This window comes from Dermacentor variabilis, chromosome 8 (assembly GCF_050947875.1).
Source record: "Dermacentor variabilis isolate Ectoservices chromosome 8, ASM5094787v1, whole genome shotgun sequence".
NCBI lineage: Eukaryota > Metazoa > Arthropoda > Arachnida > Ixodida > Ixodidae > Dermacentor > Dermacentor variabilis.
In genome coordinates, this window is record NC_134575.1 from 60,135,089 (window position 1) to 60,152,811 (window position 17,723).

General features: G+C 43.6%; 1 protein-coding gene across 4 annotated transcripts in view; it reads left to right on the forward strand.

Annotated features, from left to right (window-relative positions):
• The first annotated feature begins 202 nt into the window (after nt 1–202).
• The window catches only part of LOC142590249 (small G protein signaling modulator 3 homolog), a 47,640-nt gene continuing 30,119 nt past the window's right edge, over nt 203–17,723 (forward strand). For 2 of the 4 annotated variants that reach the window (XM_075702185.1, XM_075702187.1), the window contains exons 1-6: nt 203–489; nt 7,061–7,248; nt 9,598–9,664; nt 11,083–11,216; nt 11,856–12,053; nt 15,583–15,717. In XM_075702185.1, coding sequence (XP_075558300.1) covers nt 423–489; nt 7,061–7,248; nt 9,598–9,664; nt 11,083–11,216; nt 11,856–12,053; nt 15,583–15,717 — 789 coding nt within the window. In that variant the 5' untranslated portion in view covers nt 203–422. Of the gene's footprint in view, nt 490–1,678; nt 1,838–7,060; nt 7,249–9,597; nt 9,665–11,082; nt 11,217–11,855; nt 12,054–15,582; nt 15,718–17,723 lie in introns of those variants that run through there. The other 2 variants (XM_075702184.1, XM_075702186.1) reach the window with 1 other exon arrangement.

Sequence of the window (17,723 nt, forward strand, 5' to 3'; positions counted from 1 at the left end):
TTGGAGGGAACACGCACGAATTATTTCCGAGAAGAAATACGTTAACCATCAAAAACATGGCGCCTCGCGCTCTCATGCTTGTTGACGTCAGTTGAGAGTCGGCGTAACGTCACGGTTGACGCGGACGGCGCGAGCGTGGGCGGCGTTGTCCGCACCCTGCCCGCATCTTCGTGTTCCGAAACCCGTTACGATCGCTCCGCGTACCGCAAAGCCGCAAATGTCTGACATATGTGTGGCGAAGCGGGCTGCTGTTTGGTTACTTCGATCGCGTAGTAACGCGCGTTCGTGAGCCGAATTTAGGTGCAGTGCATTCACGGTGGCATCCAGACACGTCAGCAAAATCTACAGTGCGAGGATGGATTGACTGGGACCATTTCTGAGCACATCGCTGCCGGCCCGACTGATCGAGGTGCATCGGAAACATGGATTTCGCGAGGTCTGTTTTCGGAGGTAACTCCACTGAAGGCTACAGTCGAAAAAACACAGAAGGTAAGCAGACTGCAGGTTGTCTCGGCGACTGATTGAAATGTTGTGATTGCAATGAAAACGGGGTGCCGACGTATTAAGTCGGAATACAGTTCGACTGCCTGCCTAGACCGCGGGCTCACTGGTAAACGCTGCGTGACCGGCATCAGCGATGTGCAGCACGCTGTCGCTTACGCGTTTTGACTACAAAATGAAGAAGATCAGTTTGACTTATTGCGCCGTATACAATAACTGCGGTTTAATCTTTACTTACCCTATACGAGGCAGACTGAGTCAGTAGCGCGCGCGCAAGTGAATTATTTATTGAGAGCGATTCCGATGGCCTTTCGTTTCCATCCGATCAGATGTGGCTTTTGATGGTTCGGTGCCTTTTCAGTGATACACCCAAAGTGCATTAAGCAATGTAAAACTGCACACGTGCCACTTCTACAGTTGTTTCTTTAGAGTCTTGCGGTGAGTGAACTCACTTTCTCTCTCAGGATATGCTTTATCCCGATATGTGAAAAACAAACTGAGCCATATCACTGCGTCTTCAAATTTGCGCCATTCAGTTTTATCCTAGTTCGCAAGTTTATAAACACCAAGTGACCACAGATGAGAACGGATATTCATGCTCTAGACCATGGATATTTATCACCATTGGCACAGAAGTCGTATAGGGAAACTGATCATAATCCTCACATATTCGTGATGTTATTTAGCTAGCAATTGCCTCTTTGTATGCCTTTACTGTGAGTATTCAACCCTGCAGTAAAAACAGAACATATAATGCTGACCATTTTTATAGCTAGTGGTGCAATAAAAAGCTATGTATAAGTAAGGTCCACATGTCTAAGTACTTAACACAGACCAATGAATGACTGCCGTATGTGTCTAGAATAGCTGCCCCCAGTGTGCCTTAAAACGTAGTTGAAAAGTTTCCTTGGAATCTATCGTCCAAGCAAGCTGAGCTGCACAGTGCAGGCCAGATCACGTCTGTATTGAGATGCACTGACATTTCAATGACTTTAAAATAATTTTGAAGTGAATAAGATTGCAAACTTGGGAAACAATGCGAGCAACGAAGCAGCTGTCGCGTCTGGCAGGGAACAGCTGGCCTTCAAAGATGTGTCAGCCCGAATGCCAGACACCTTTCTGAGCTAGATATCAGATCCTCTCATTTCCTCTCTGCCGGAATGTGTGCACACAGTCATCAGCAACCAGCATGCTGGCAGTAGCCACGGACTCTCGTTCTGCAGCTGAGTACGCCACGAGGAGCCAAGCTTGCGGCTCATAATGTATTGCAGAATGTTGCACTGTTTGCGGATCTTATTTGGATACAATCGTTTCTTCAACACTGGAATCGCGCCAGGTACAGTGAAATTTTGTTGGAAGTCTAAGACAGTCAAATTTTTCCTCAGTGGGACCACATCCTTAAACTTGCTTCAGCATCCACCAATCATTTCAGCTTGCCCCAACCACCATTTTCATCTACGCTGTCCAAGCAGGCATGTGAAATCGAGAGCCTTTTCAGACGAACAGAGCAGGATTCCTTGTCAGGGGCTGACAACACTCAAGAACCATTAGACAGTGTGTCAGCTCATCTTCAGATTTATGTTATATCCTGTGCACACGCACTGCATGCTGCATGGCACGAACACTCTTGAGCACCTCCTCTTTCTCTTCTTTGCATGCCGCTCCATGCAGCAGACAGCGCTACTTGAAATCAAACGCTTCAGAAAGACACACTTTATTTGTTGCTCCTCATAATTATCTATACGCTATTCATTTTCTTAAGCCTTACCTAACAGTGTATATCGATAGTTATTTACAGTGGTCAAGCAAGGAATGTCAGGCTGGAGCGAACATTTTAACAAGGGAACTTGTCTTCTTCAGTGGATTTCAAGGCAAGTTCCCTTGCTGAAACATTGGCTCAAGCCTGACACATCTCTTGTTTGACCATTGATGACCAATTTATCTTCATCTTTTTGCGAACCTCTGTCTTGTTCATATACTGTCTCGTTTTGAATTTCTTTTAATGGAATGCAGTCATCTGTGAACAGTCGTATTTTAGGTGGAATGCATTTTACATTGTCGTTAATGAAAACTAAAAACGAGAAAAGGCTATATCCTTGAGGACAGATCTTTAAAAATCCCTTATTGCACCAGTGAAGTGTCATAATTTGTATCAATAGTAATGACTGTTTGATGCCTGCATATAAAGTACGCCTCTATCCAATGGAGCAGCAAATTGTTTTTGACAATCAGTTTTAATTTTAACCGTAATTTCAGGTGTGGCACGCAATCAAAGGTTTTCTCGAAGTCTAGAAATATTTTATCAGTTTGGCTATGCCTCTCTAGTGGGGCCACAAATTCATGCACAGTTTGCAATAGCTGATTACTGTTGGCGTTCCACAACAAAAACCAGGCGGACACTTAGCTGTATGTGCATTATTTTCAATTAAAACTGAGATATATAATAGCCCACTATGTTCATATGAGATTGTTGTATATAGAAATTGCAGGGCATGTAGGATTACCAATGGGGCAGGCAACAAATATGATAAAATAGATAAGATAAAACAATTTTGTTGAAAGATTTCTTGATGAAAGCAGGGCTTATCTTGTTTTGAAGAAGAGAATGTATGTGATGCTTTTTGTGCAACGTTCTCATCACGCCTCTACCAGCCATCACTGTACCTGGACTGGGCCGGTGCGGTGTAAACATTTCTTTTACTCTTTTCTATTCTTTTCATATAATCCACCATTCACAGCTGGCCGACACAAGTGAACTTGGGCGAGTCGATTTGAATGCGTAATTGTGAATAGCCCCGAAAACAAAGGACAATGAAAAAGGCTCTGAGGAATACTTTTTGTTTTCAAAAAGTGCTGGAAATTTAAACCTGAAAATATCTTGTCGTAGGTGCGCCTGTTTTCCAGTGCTCAAAGATACCAAGGTGTTATGAAGCACAGGGATTAGTTCATGAGAACAGTTGCTGAGGCATACCACATACACCCCCAACAGATTTTTGCATCAGTGCTCTGTTTGTATCACACTAGAAGAGTGAACTTGATATATTTTTTACATCTTGGAGCTAAGAAATCATGCCAGTCTTGGTTTTATCTATTGGTTATCTTGCCTTGTTCTTTCTTCTGGTAGTTTCTCACGCAGTGTTTGCATGCAGCATATTCATGTGACCATGGCTTGTATATAAGGGGACATGCTTGCAGTTCGTTAAAAGTCTCAACTGGTAGTGTGCATTTGTGCATCTGTATTTTTTTCATTGTTCTGTATTGTTTTTTCCATTTACAATTACGTGTGGAATCGTACTCTCAAGTTATTACTTGCAAAAGGTGTTCTACTCTGTAGCTTCTGGTTTGCGTTTCATTCGTCTACGAGGGTGTAAGGGTGAGCGACTGGCCACTGCTGAGTTCCGAGCAGAGAGGAGGGAGAGGCAAGCCGAACCAGTGCACATCCGGGACCTCATGTCCACAAAAGCATGACCAGCTTGTTACACAAAGATGTAGTGGTACACACAAGCTGCCAACCATTTATCAGGCATGGACATGTTTTTAGTTTAGAAGTGTAGAAGTATAGGCCAGTTGACACAACATTGTCAAGGATAAATTAGCACCAACGGACAGGACACAGAAATAGAAAGAACCACATGTGCGCCAACTAGCAACTCAGTTGTGAGTTAACACACATATTGTTCTGTCACGTGCGTTTGCTGTCTGTGACCTGCAGCTACAGGCATTTGCCGAAACAGCAACAAGGCAGGTGAAGACAAAGTAAGGTATACATGCATGAGTACCGATGCACGTTCCTGTGCTCAAGTGTGTACCAGTTACGTCATCCTCATCTGATTTTGCACTCTATTGTCAAATATCAGATATCGATGTTCACCAAGCAGCGAAAGTTTCCCTGCAGATGCTGACACCTGAGCAGATCTCTTCCCCAAAGTTGTTTGTCTGTCTTCTCCTTTTCTTTTTCTAAACTGCACTGATCTGCTTTAAAAGCCAGCAAATGTGAATTAACTGAAAGCACTGTGTGAATATGTAGCAAGCCAACCGGAAATTTTAGATTAGCTTAAATGAAATGAAGCGTTGAAATATTGTGAGCTCCCCCTGTAACAAAAGAAAGCAAGGTACGCTATATCTATGCATCACTGATGGGTGACTTAACTACTTTTCCATTCTCTCTTTCTCACGGATGCATGGACGTGGCTTCACAGTTCAAGCTGCAAGAATTTTTGCTCTGTGCTCCGGAAAACAATTGACGGCTACTTGCAATACCTGTGAAGGAAAAGTCCCTGCGCTTGAAGAGTGACAGTCTTGAAAAACACTGGTGTTGGCAGAGTATAAGAACCGGAAGATGCTGCAAAGATCGAACACCATTCACAACTGTGCCTCCGCTACTATAGCGCATTCTTTTATTCATTTCATTTCGCGGTTGTGCCACACCTGGTCAGATTCCATGCTTTGACTGATCCTTTACAAAATTTTTGTTTGCTTGCAGAATAACAACCTTAGTTGCACTGCCAAGCAATAAGATCTTTTATTCTTCTCAGTGTGTTCGCAGAAACAGCTGCCTTTTGCCATCTGCTTTGCTTTTGTGCCGGGTACAATTATAGGCACTAAAATGTGCGCTCCCAAGTCTGCACATAGAAAACATGTCAGTTAGGAGCAGACTTAGAAGCATCATGCAGCATTTGGGCTGCACGACAAGATGTTGTTTGCAAGCCAGCTCAGAAGGCAGAGTTACCGAAACTGTTATGGACATTAAGAAATACAAGCCAGGTGAGAGAGCAGTGAGCAAGTCTTTTTCTTAGTATTAGTGACTCTGACTGAATCTGTTTTTTATTCCTACTTTTTTTTCCTTGCTTTTTTTGTGAATGTCCTAGTCACAGGTTGAGGGTAACTTGTTAGCACAGAAGTGCGGAGTGCTGACTGCACTTGGACTGTAAAAAGAAAACATAGGGAAGGCTGTGAAAAGTATTTACCGAGTCCCTTGTCACAGGGAAAAATAACAGGGATAACAGCAACTGTGTTCGACTGCACTGCTAGCATGATATGGCATCACAACACAGCCAATAACCAGACATGCTGTAGCCCGAGAACTTGGCACCTGAGCCTGAATCACAAGCCACATTTACGTGGCTTGGTGACATATTGTTGTGGCGAAATTGGTTTTGCTTGTGCGAATCTCATATTAAACTGCCACCTTCACTAGGTAGCTGCTGCGAGGTCATTGTGTGCTAGGCACAGATAAATTAAAATGTGGTTGCAGCTTTCTGGAAAGTGTGCATATGTAAGTCATGTTTGGCGTAATAGTTCTGTGGAAACCCGCAAGGTGGAGAGTTTCCTTTGTAGCACTTAGCTACGTTTGGGTGGATGTCTCATTTTCCATTTATTAAGTAAGTCGCATTTAAATCACTTGTAAATCAACTGCAGCCAGGGACTAAAATATTAATTATCTGAGTTTTCAGATGGGTGTGAGCAGTTCTTGTCATACAAGCTGCTTGCCTTGCCATAAGCTAGGACGCGCTGATATGCGAAATCTTGAAGTGTCACCACCGCGGTGCCATGTCGCAGCTACGTAAATATAGCTACACCAATGTGAGATGCACTGAAGAAGGTGAAAACTAAAATCAACACTAGCTTCATGTATCTCTAGCTTCATGCGTTCACGTATGCATTTGTATATGCATGTACATGGCGCATCAGTGCTTTTGGTGTTCTGCTGCTGACTGTGAGGCTGTGGATTCGGTTCCCACCTGTGACAGCTGCACTTTTATGGGAACCAAATGCAAACAATGAAAGAAAAGTTGCATATTAACCCTTGAAGGATGAGACATGAAAATGCCTGAAGTAGATGTTAATTTTCTGACAAAAATCACTGAGAACAAGGATATTCAACAGAAAGAAAAGTTTTTTTTTTTGTTTTTTTGGCAGATACTTTTTCAGTAGTAGATTCGTTGCCTGTGGGAAACACCAGGCAAAGCATTAAAAGCGAGCTTTGCCCCCATGCCACCTATGGCTTCATGGGGATCTTGTGCAGACAGTTCTCATCAAGTGTGAAACAGAGATGTACATTGCATTTCCTCTATATTACATGTTTGAAACTGCAGCAGAAGATTTTGCATCAATCTTTGTGTTTTGCATCGGTCTCTGACCATTGTTTCAAAAGAATGCAAGTTCACGTGCCTAACTTTTTTGTTCTTTCTCATCCTGTATTCCCAGTCTAATCCAACAAACGTCGCTTGCTACCTGTTGTTCAGTGTAGGCCCAAAGCCACTTAGCCAGAACCTCTGTACTTAAAGCAAAAGCTCGGCAAGAAAAAAATACTTTTTTTGGTTTGTTGCCTGTGGACAACACTTATCCATAAAGCATTAAAGAAACATGTGGTCAAAATTAATCCAGAACCCTCTACCACGGCATCTCCAATGTTGTTTCAGGACGTTAAAACACTACAAATCGTGCATTTATGCTTTTTGTGTTGATAGTGTGTGTATGTCGTGTGACCAAGTCACATTACGTGCACACATAACTGCATCTTCCTCGGAGCTTAGTTACCACCCTCACAACTTTGCAGTGGAGACACTGTCTGAGGATGAAGAGGATGTGCGTTGTGGTGGAAGTGACTGCGGGGGTGGAGATTCGATCAGCGCCAATCTGTTTGGCGGTGGCTCGGCCCAGGGCTACAGTCCAGCACCTGGAGGACCATTCTCGGCGCTCACTCCGTCCATGTGGCCTCAGGACCTGCTTGCCTCGCTTGCCCAGGTAACCGCCATGTTGGCTGTGTCACTAGCTCCCTCTGTGTACCTTGTGCTACCCCCAACCGTAGAGAAAGATGCTTTTGCAAACAATGACGAAACTCATCCCAACGGATCATTTGCCTAGTTGTAAAGCTAGCTTTCCTATTCGTAGTTAATGGCCGTGCAGTCTATAAATCACTGTGTGTGTGCTATGTGTATGAAATGTAGGAAATCTAGATGTGGCTTTCACTATAAAATCTCATTGAAACAGGCTATTGCTGGCCTGCACAATTAGCACTTCGTCTTCATTTGAACAACGATCGTTGCCACCGTTAGCCGGGTAAATTTGCAGAGCATCAAAGCACGTTTATGAATTGGGAAAGACATCTATTTGCAACTTTCAAATGTAAAGCGATAACAGTGGAGGGTGATTCTGAAGGCCGGGCCTGAATAGTATAAAAATATTTATTAGCTTTGGTCCTTTCTGTTTACATCTGCCAACATCTGTAATCAATCATCCTTTTGTTGACGTAATAAGCCTCTCATGGTAAGAGCCAGGCAACATTGTAATAAAGGGGCGCTGAACCACCCTGTGGCCTTGGTGAAATAACATAGACCACGGGTAGCATACGCAGGTGTGAACATCTCGGCTAAGTTTTGCTGTCGCACATGGAGCTCATGAGCGGAGCGTGAAGTCACCTTTCTCTCAAAAGCTCTCTTTCAAACAGAATCCGGCTCCTCACTCTCTTCTGGACGCTTGTATTCGTAATAAAGCGGATTCCCAGGTGTGGCTGCTATGCACATAGCTATGCATGTAGCTGCGGTCAGGCACATAGTGTAGATACTGTGGCTCACTGAGGACAACCACATTTGGCTGGCATTTAGCATGACGTAGGCGCCAAAATTTGAAGTAGTGGCGTCTACATTAGCATCCAAAATAAAATTTGAGCTGCGTACCGCGGTGACATTTAGAAGGTGGAGCATTGTGGGCACACCCGACTACATTGTAGCCTTTGCTCTGCAAGGCATTGAAGAAGAAATGGGAGCACAGTGAAGGCCGTGTTTGATTGCCAATAACTCCGCTTCTGCTTAACGCATTGAAGTACTCCTTGCGGCAAAGTATTTCTGAAATAGCCTATTTTCTCTTCAAATGCCGTTCTCCACTTTGATGAAAAATGGTTCAAGGCCCCTTTAAGCACATAAAAAGACAAATAGGGAGCATATGTTTTTGTTCGCAATTAGAAAAATCTACTTGAATATAAAGTTCGCTACAATTAACTAAGGTTGGTAACATGCATGACATACCAGTTGCTTTCTCATACTGAAAAGATGTCAGTTCTGCCGTGAACCAACTCGGCAATGTATGCTAATGTTGATATGATGGAATTCTATTGATTCAACGTGCCATTTCATTCTATAATGTCTGATAGTCCTAAAATACAGCCAAATGCATGTTGAGCACATCTTTTAATCATCAGATAACTTGAACAATCAGCATCAGATAACTTGAAACAATATTGCTTGTCCTGTTGGTATATAATTAATGCAACTTGACTGATTTGGGGTCTCCTTCTTCTCTTTCTTTCTTTTCAATGTGGGCGATGAATGCTATGTGCGCCTTTGACATTCTACTTCTTATACTTGTCTCAGACTGCCTGCAAGCTTCACAGAGAAGACCAGATGCTAAAATTAAATTAAGTTTGAGTGCTTTGGAGCATTATGATCTGTGCACAATGAGTTCGCATCTCAGCTCTCACTGTCTCTAGTAGAAGCGTTCTAGCACTCATTGCCATAATGAATGTTGGCTTATTGTAAACTCAACCTTCCGCTCAGTTCCTAGCCTCAAAAATATATTGTTATGCAGCAAAGTTTCCAGTTTTTCTGGCTGCCAAGGTTACTATAATAGCCGCAGGCCCTTTTTTTCAGTGTGTTTCTCTTTCCAGCTAGCAACATCACATACGTAAACCTCCTTACATATTTTTTTCTTTTGTTTGTGTTTGTGCAGTGTCTGACAGACATTCTTGCCCACTGACAAGCACAATTAGCTCTTGAAAACCTGTAATACAGCACTGAACATTTTCTTCTGGCATGCTCTTTACTGGACGGTCACAGCACATTTGACTGCCCTCTGACTTGATGGCCAAACTTCTTGGTCAATGGTGCTTCTGTATCTCAGATGAAGCTTCCCTCAGTTCTGTACTCAAGCCAGCTTGGTGAAGGTTGAGCATCTCTCACATGCTGGACATGTGAGCAAACGATTGTTGTGAGCCTCTCATGTTAAAAACAGAACAAGCAAGCAGTTGAGCTGCTCAGTATTGCAGTGTGCCGTTGTTCATCTTTTACGGGGACTGACGGTGCACACCATCCTCTCCAGCCTGAAGACACTGGCTGCCACCACGACTGCCGCTTTGATGAGTTTGGCTTCAGGATAGAGGACGAAGGTGAGGCTCCATGTGCTTTTGATATGCCTATACCTCTTGTATATATATATACACACGTATAAGTTGAGGACGGCAGAAAACTAGGTGGGGGTGATGAAATTATGAAATATGCAGGCGCAAGTTGGAATCGGCTATAGCGCAAGACAAGGGTAATTGGAGATCGCGGGGATAGGGCATAACAATAGGCTGACGAAGACGATGATGATACGTCTTGTAAGCTACGTTCCAGGGTAAAAATCCACAAGACCTTTATGAGTGTGTAATGGGAATGTTTAAGTGCTAGGGCTGTGATGTGGGCTGGTCAGGTGAACAGTGGAATGACGACAATGGCATCATGATGACTGAATGACGAGAATCGGATGACAACGAATCTGTGATGACAATAGCTTGAGATGGCAGGACAACGATGGCGCATGGCTGGCGGCACGTAACCAGCGGTACATACCCATGGGCACTGTAACCTGTACTGTCTCCAGTATCTGCCCACCACTGCGGTTGGTGCCAGCAGCGGAAAACTCAGCTACAAGCTAAGAAAAGAAAATCCTTTAAAAGAAAGATGTGAGCTCCCCTGACCTCTCAGAGCTAAACAATACTGACCACGCAGTCATACACTACGAACACCACTTCATGAACTGCAAATTTTACCAGAACTGCACGTTACACATGAAGCTGGCACGTTTTGCTGTGCAGAGCTGTAACATACTTGGTAATCAAGTATTCAGCGTCCACAATGTTGCAGTCAGTTGAACTTTAAGTTATATTCTTTAAGAGAAATACAGAGCTCAGATTTGGGCATAGAGAGAGTTGAGTAATTTAAAATGAGATTTGCAAAATTTTGAGATTGCTTGTTAGCATCATCACAATTTACTTCAAGATATTGGCTAATGCAAGGTCCATGTCAAGCATGGTTTCTCATGGTGTGTATTTCAATGCAGCACACCTTTTCCTCTTTCTAAACAGCTCTTAACTGTATTACGCATCAGTCAATGAAGTGCCATCATGATTTCAGAAAAACACTAAATTGGGCAAGTTGGCACAGGTTGACTGTATCTAACTGCAGCGAAAAAGAACAAAGCAATATTATAAGATTGTGCACGTCTCCTTCTTCTACTTGAGCTTTGTCTATTTGCACTGCATTTAAACATGGTCATCATGATGTATTTGTTGTTGTGCTGTCATTGTCAGCGTACTGCCATCATCGTGCACTGTTGTGCCATTAACTCCTGTGTGCAGTACATTACTTTAGGTTTCAGCTAGTTGGTCTGAGTGTGGTTTTTCTGGGGTGTCTTATCCTGTGTCTTCTTCATATCACTTTTTGTTCAGCTCTCTTTGTTTATTGTCACGTTTCTCCTCAACTTAATTTTATTTCACTTGCTCGCCAAGTAAATCTCTCTGTCACCATCCTCCACATTATGCAGATGGACCTGAACAGATGAGCCGCAGTGTGGACAGTGAGGAACCTTTCCAGGAGAACCCCCAGCACAGGCTTAAGTGGATCGCTTACCTAGAATTCACCCACAACAATGAGGTTGGAGACCTTACATGGGACAAGGTGCGTTGTGCTGCTTCCCAGTAAACACAGATAGCTCCATATGCCCACTCGCAGTGCTAGGGCTTCATCAAACCCTTGCTGAGGCTTACAGGGATCAGGGGGCACACACAAAAAGCTTTCATAACACTAAGAAGAAACATTTTGTTTAGCTCCTGTTGATCGATTACGCTTCTGGAATTGCAGATAAGCCAGTCTAACTGGGAAAGAATGCTCGGTATGCCACAAAGCACATCAAAAGGAAAAAAAAAGCAAGTGACAATGCAACCTTAAGGTTTCTGAGCTAACTCCCTGCTTCATAATAGAATCTAGTCAAGTCTTCATCAATAATAAAATCAGTGCATAGCATCGGAAACAACAAAAAATCAACATGACATCTTTCGTGGACTTTTCTTGCATGAAAATTTCAAGAAATTCTTTACATCAGAGCTGCCATGCTATTTTAGAAAACATTAGCATCCTCAGCCAATGAGCAAGACATTCCAGTCGCAGGAATGCAAAAACAGGTTTAAAAGACAGCCTGATTTATCATTGCACTTTGGCGTTTCCTCATAAAGACATGTGGACAGTTGCAAGCCTGTGCCAATGTGTCTCTCTCCCATTTGTAGTGTGAGGTCCATTTGTGTCTGCAACGCTTCACAGGTGGAGCCACACCTGCCACACACACCCAAGCTGCGAGGCCTGCTGCGTGACGGTGGCATCCCACACTCGCTGCGGCCCCAGCTGTGGATGCACCTGTCGGGGGCAGCCCGCAAGAAGAGGCAGGCTGGCCTCACCTACCGTGAGGTGGTGCGTTCCTCTGCCAATGACCACCTGCTCACCTCCAAACAGATCGAGAAGGTACGCTGCGCACTGCTCCATGACAGGAGTAGTTTTCAGAAAGACGGGCCTTGTGTGTGAAAACTTTTGTTGAAATGAAGTCCGGAGGCTCGGCTTTTAACCCAAGGCAGGCTGCTCCCACGTTGGCACTGTCAGGCCAAGCCCTTCAGCGACACCATGGGCCCTCTTGATAGCCCTTAGTTGGTCTTGCAACAACGAGCTTTGAATCATTTTTTCCCACTGCGTCCATTCTTCAATGAAGTTGGGGAGAGTCACGGGACACCCCGCCAGTATATGTCTGATTCCAATGATGCCATTACAATTGTTGCAGTCCATCTTAATCGCCCTCTCTGGATACATTTTATTAATGTGGTACGGCGGGGAATATGTACCTGTTTGCAATAAGTGCAGTTAGACTGCCTGAGCCCTGTTCAGTTTTGAATGCGGCAATGGGAATTGCCTGCGTCCTAAATAGTAATGTTTGGTAGTGTCATTGTAAGTTATTAAATGATCTCCAGATTCCCTGGCTTGGTGAACGGCTCGGTTGTGACTGTCATGGTTAGCAAATCCTCGTGCCAAGTCATGAGCAACCTTATTGAGCTTTGCCCGAGTCTCGTCCACTTTCCTCATATGCGCAGGAAACCATCGAATTTCAGTTCTCATAATCCCAATGTTCTCAAAAAGTTTAGCTGCAATGAGCCTTGTACCTCTCCGATAATTAAGGTTTAACAAAAAAAGCCATTTGGAACTTAGAGACTGATCTGCAATGGTTCAGTGCGTGCTGTTGTGCAGGAGGTCACAGGTTTGATTTCCAGCCGTCGCAGCCGCATTGCACTGTGGCCAGAGGCAAAAACACTCATGTACTTTGGTTAGCGCATAGTGCAAGCATTACCAAGTCCTGTGAGACTTCTTACCGCTACCTTTGAAAAAGAAAAACTCAGTGGCAATTTAGCAGTGAATGTAAGAGAAATGTAGTAGCATTGCGTCGTACCTCTTTGAGGTCCCATATCCCACACACGCACACACACACACACACACTGGAACCCCGCTGATACGTTTCACGGGGCCATAAAAAAATATGTAAGAGCCAGGAAGTGCAAGAGCTGAGAAACGGGAAAAATTGAGAAATGACAGTAGTGGTAAACTGTGCACAATTTTATTTTAATTCTCACATTTTATCAAAAGTCGTAGTTTCGCTCAAAAGACGAATCATCGATTGTGACAGCAAATTAGTAGACAGCTGTACAAAGTAAGGGAGTAGTTTTATAGTCTGTATAAGCTTGTAAAGCATTCGTTTACTAACTACATTAACAAGCATGGTGTCAGCGCACACAGTAAACATGAACACATTGCACTCTGTGACTGCAGACACTCACTGTCAAAACACTGGCGTGAGGAAGCGTGGTAGCAGGAGTGAGTGAAGGGACCTTCATGCTGTCTAGTGCTTTCTATCGCTTCAACGCAAGCTGAGCGGCAAAAACAAGGCATGCACAAAGGTATTAGCCATCAGCTCACCTAGACTCCACTCTCAACCCAGATCGCTTTTAAGATGCAGCCTGCATGACCGCGCAATGCGCAGTTGCTGCTAGAGTATGATGCAGCCCCCCTCTCCCCCCTCCACCTGTTGCCTCACGCGCGACGTAAGGTGGAGCACTTCCTCCCCACTTTCCTCTCTTGCGCCCGCGAAATTGAACGGCTCCCTTCCCACGCTTTCACTCACACACCCAGCATATGGCGCATGGTGATGGCGTTATTGCCTTTGGACTTCACATGGAACATATTTTGGCGTGTATGTAATGTGCGTCCAAACCAGTTTTAGGGCCCCAACGCGTCATAGACAGCATCTTTAGATAGCAAAAGCTCAAAGGCCATGCTTTTGCTAGCAGGAACCATAAATAAGCCATAGGTGTTGCCCCCAGCACTTTGGGCGACCAATCCCATTGTCAGGCCACCAAGCCAAGCTAAATGAAAAGTTCACGTGACTGCTCGGACCAGCGTGGAGTGGCAGTTTGCAATGTATGATGCGGGACCGGTCCCACAATTACGACACAACTGTGGGGTTCCCAATGCATTGGATCCTATGGGTGCTATGCTGGGACCGGCCGAAAACGACGTAACAGCCAGGAAAACGCAGCACCTGGGAACAGCAGGGTTCTACTGTGTATAGCTATTATTCCTCTAGGTACTGCTGCTCCTCAAGAGAAGCAGAGGGAAAAGCCTTATACAATATGAGGGGAGAAGAAAGCAAGACAAAACAAAGGTTGCATGACAAGACATCTTGATTTCGCTACTGACTTCCTAAATGATCAGCATTTGAGTCTGATTTGTCATCTTGATTCACTGCTGCCATGTTAAATGATGGACATTACAGTTCAAACGGCAGCTAGAGTTTCTAAAAGCAGCTGACTGATTCTAGATAAGGAAACAAGAAATAAAGGGCTTGACGTTGCTTTGATGGAGAATGCCACACACACATATGCACCTTACTATCACAGAACTTTAGGAGAGTTTACCATTGGGCTAGTTAGTACATATTTCTAAAGTCAGAAACAGTGCATAGAGAATGAGACAAATTTCTCAAATAAAATACCATGCATAGAATTGGACAAGAAAATGAGCATTGCATTTTTGTCACTTTCTTGTCCCAGTTTATATGCTGCTTTTGATTTTAGAAACTGTCAAAGAGCCTTGAGAGTGTGTTTCCATATTCATTTTTCTCCACTGTATGCTCCACAGTCTAGCATAATTTGCTTAACCTCTTTATTTTTGTCATTTGCAGCAGTTTACGTGTGGTAGGAAGCACCCTTTCAACTCCTCTCAATTTCACCAAATTAATGTGCATGGATTCCATTACCTGGCATGGTGGTTTGGCAAATACAGCATCTTATTGTTCCAGTACATACTCCTGTAAAGGGCAGAGTTGGGACGACTACGCAGTTGTCCATTATTTGAGATGAACTGTTAAGTGGAAAAACCATTCCTCTTGCTCGCATGTGTCAAGGCAACGGCTATCACAACTATTTTCAGCACGCTTTTCGTTTTGTCACTGCTGTATATTTACACACAGACAGTGCACAATATTTGTGTGCACAATATTTGTGCGCACAATTTTGGCACGTTGAAAGTAGTGTCTGACAAAAGTTACATGCATAAAATATGTTTTTTTGTAATGCACTTATTCAGTTTCAGTTTATTATCAGTTCAACAAGGAATGATTAGGTACGGTTAGTGTACAGATGAGAGTCCCAAAGTGAACGACTCCTACGGGATTATCTGTTCAAAAACGGAAAATGTTGTACAAAACGTGGGCTAACGCAGCAAAGTTAAAAATGTACAAGGTAAACAAATGAACACTGAAAATGTAATACATTGGTGAGTGACAATTAGCAAAGAAGCACACATATCCAAAAGCATAACACTTTCAGGCGAACTTGTTCTACCTCTTGTTCAGTTTTGTATAGTAACCATGTGGCACTGCTTAGCATCAGTGGAGCATTGCCACTCGGTCGGAACAAGAGAGTGTGATGTGCTGCCCCTCTGGCTCGTGCAGGACCTCCTGCGCACCATGCCTAGCAACGCATGCTTCTCACATGCGACCAGCACGGGCATTCCTCGCCTGCGACGTGTTCTGCGGGGCCTGGCCTGGCTCTACCCAGACATTGGATACTGCCAGGGCACTAGCATGGTAGGTGCCGCGCAATACTGCCACAATTGAGCAAAGCTTAGGCTAGTAATATAGTTGGCAATCCAACTACATTAGGTAGTTGGTATTGCTCGTGTTTGCCGTTTTGTGTTTCGTTGTCTGTCCTGTTCTGCACTAGTAATCTACCATGATCTGCAACTCATTGTTCATACCCAGACGAATCTGCATCCCCACTTTCTCTGCAGAGAATGTTTCACAAAGGGCAGTATGGTCAACTGTTAGAAGGAACGCCTAGAGGGTATAAATCAAGTATTTTTACTTCATTAACAGAGAAAAATGGCTGGTAGGACACATTGGAATGGCCTCGTTGCATTAAAACATGCTCTTCATACCTCCATGCCATATTTCAACTGTGTAAACAGTAGCCAAATAAGAAGTGGTTGTTTTTTTTAAAAGCAGCCACACCTGCGAGAACCCTTTCCCTGCACACTTAGAATTTTTAATGGCAGTAGATTTTATCAAATTCCAAGGTACACAAGAGAGGCTTTTCAGAAAATATTGACTAGAATGTCAATGTAGCATTATTGCAAAACATTTTGAGGACAGATGTTTCAGAAGTGGCGCTAGTCTTGGGATTTCTGCTGAATAAATTGACATGACTTCATTACTGTTTGGCTTCTGTTGTGAAATTGCAATATGTGCTCTAAACTGAATCGTTCAGAAGTTAGTTGAACTAACTGAACAATGGGATTTGTTGTGCAAGTGGAGCATGCCTTTTCAAGTAACCAATGTGGAGAGGCACTATGTGTAACCCAAATGTTTGTCATTTCTGCAGCACTAAAGATAGGCATATATTTTCATGTTGCCTGTCTCTCTATAGCTAGGTAGCACATCTCAACTAACCACCTATCCCCGCTTTCTGACCTTATGGACACTAAAAGGACGCCAAGAAACAGCACTGAATAAGTTTAGAGCAGTGCGGTATTCTTTGAAGACTTTGGTTCAATTTATTTGGCCAGAAAGGGTTGTTTAGTATTGGACAAAATGAAGCCGAACGTTTCGCCTTTTGAATTCTGCGCCAAAACCACAGAGCTTGTACATCAGTGCGATGACACAGATCTTAAAGTGCTTCCGCACATTCACGCAGTTTGTACACAATGAAAGTTCTCAAAACTCCCTGATTTGGGACCATCAGTCCTTTAAAATGCAGTGTAATCCCAATTTGCTGATAAACATGCCGCTGGTCTCAAGAAAAGTTTATGCAATAATGGGTAGAGCTATCACAAAAATTTAATCTGGCTTCGCCACCTGTTTTTCGTTTTTGCATCTTCTCAAGCTTACCAAGCCTTCGTGCAGTGTAAAACATACGTTTTTGGTGCTCCAGAAGTATAATTTACTAATCCAACTTGACGTAACGTTCCTCCAGTGTGTCCCTTTAACTACTGCTGCAGGCAGTTTATAAAAATATTAAAGTGGAGTTTTCTTTGCTCACTGTCCTACAGTTTCGCCTGTGTTGGGTGGTTGGTCAGTTGGGGGGTCAATCGCGATTCAAGTAGGTTCAACCTCATTCGTAAAAAATATGTATATAAGCGCGTCCGGCAGTGGGATTCCATCTACTAGCGCTTTGAGATGATCGCCGCATGTTGATGATGAATATGATCTCCATCTGTTACACATCCTACAATGGGCGATCAGCCAAGAAACAACCAATACCTTTAAAATAAACAATAGGAAATCAATAAATACAAGCATATAGCATATATAGAATTTTTCACATTGTGCACCATCGGTGTGCAAGAGCACACGCCCATGCCAGTTTCCTTCACTCCAAAGATGCAGGAATGAAATGGACCAGTTGGCAGCATTTCATTAACCGCTTCATGAAAGGATAGCTTCACACGGATTCCAGCATGTGCATTGTTTTTACAGTAGGAACACCATGAAACAGTGTGGATACTCTTTTCTTCACTGTGACAGGTGATGTTTTTCTACAGCACAGAAACAGTTGGGCAGATGTGGTACTAACCCCTGCCTCTTCTTGCCCCCTT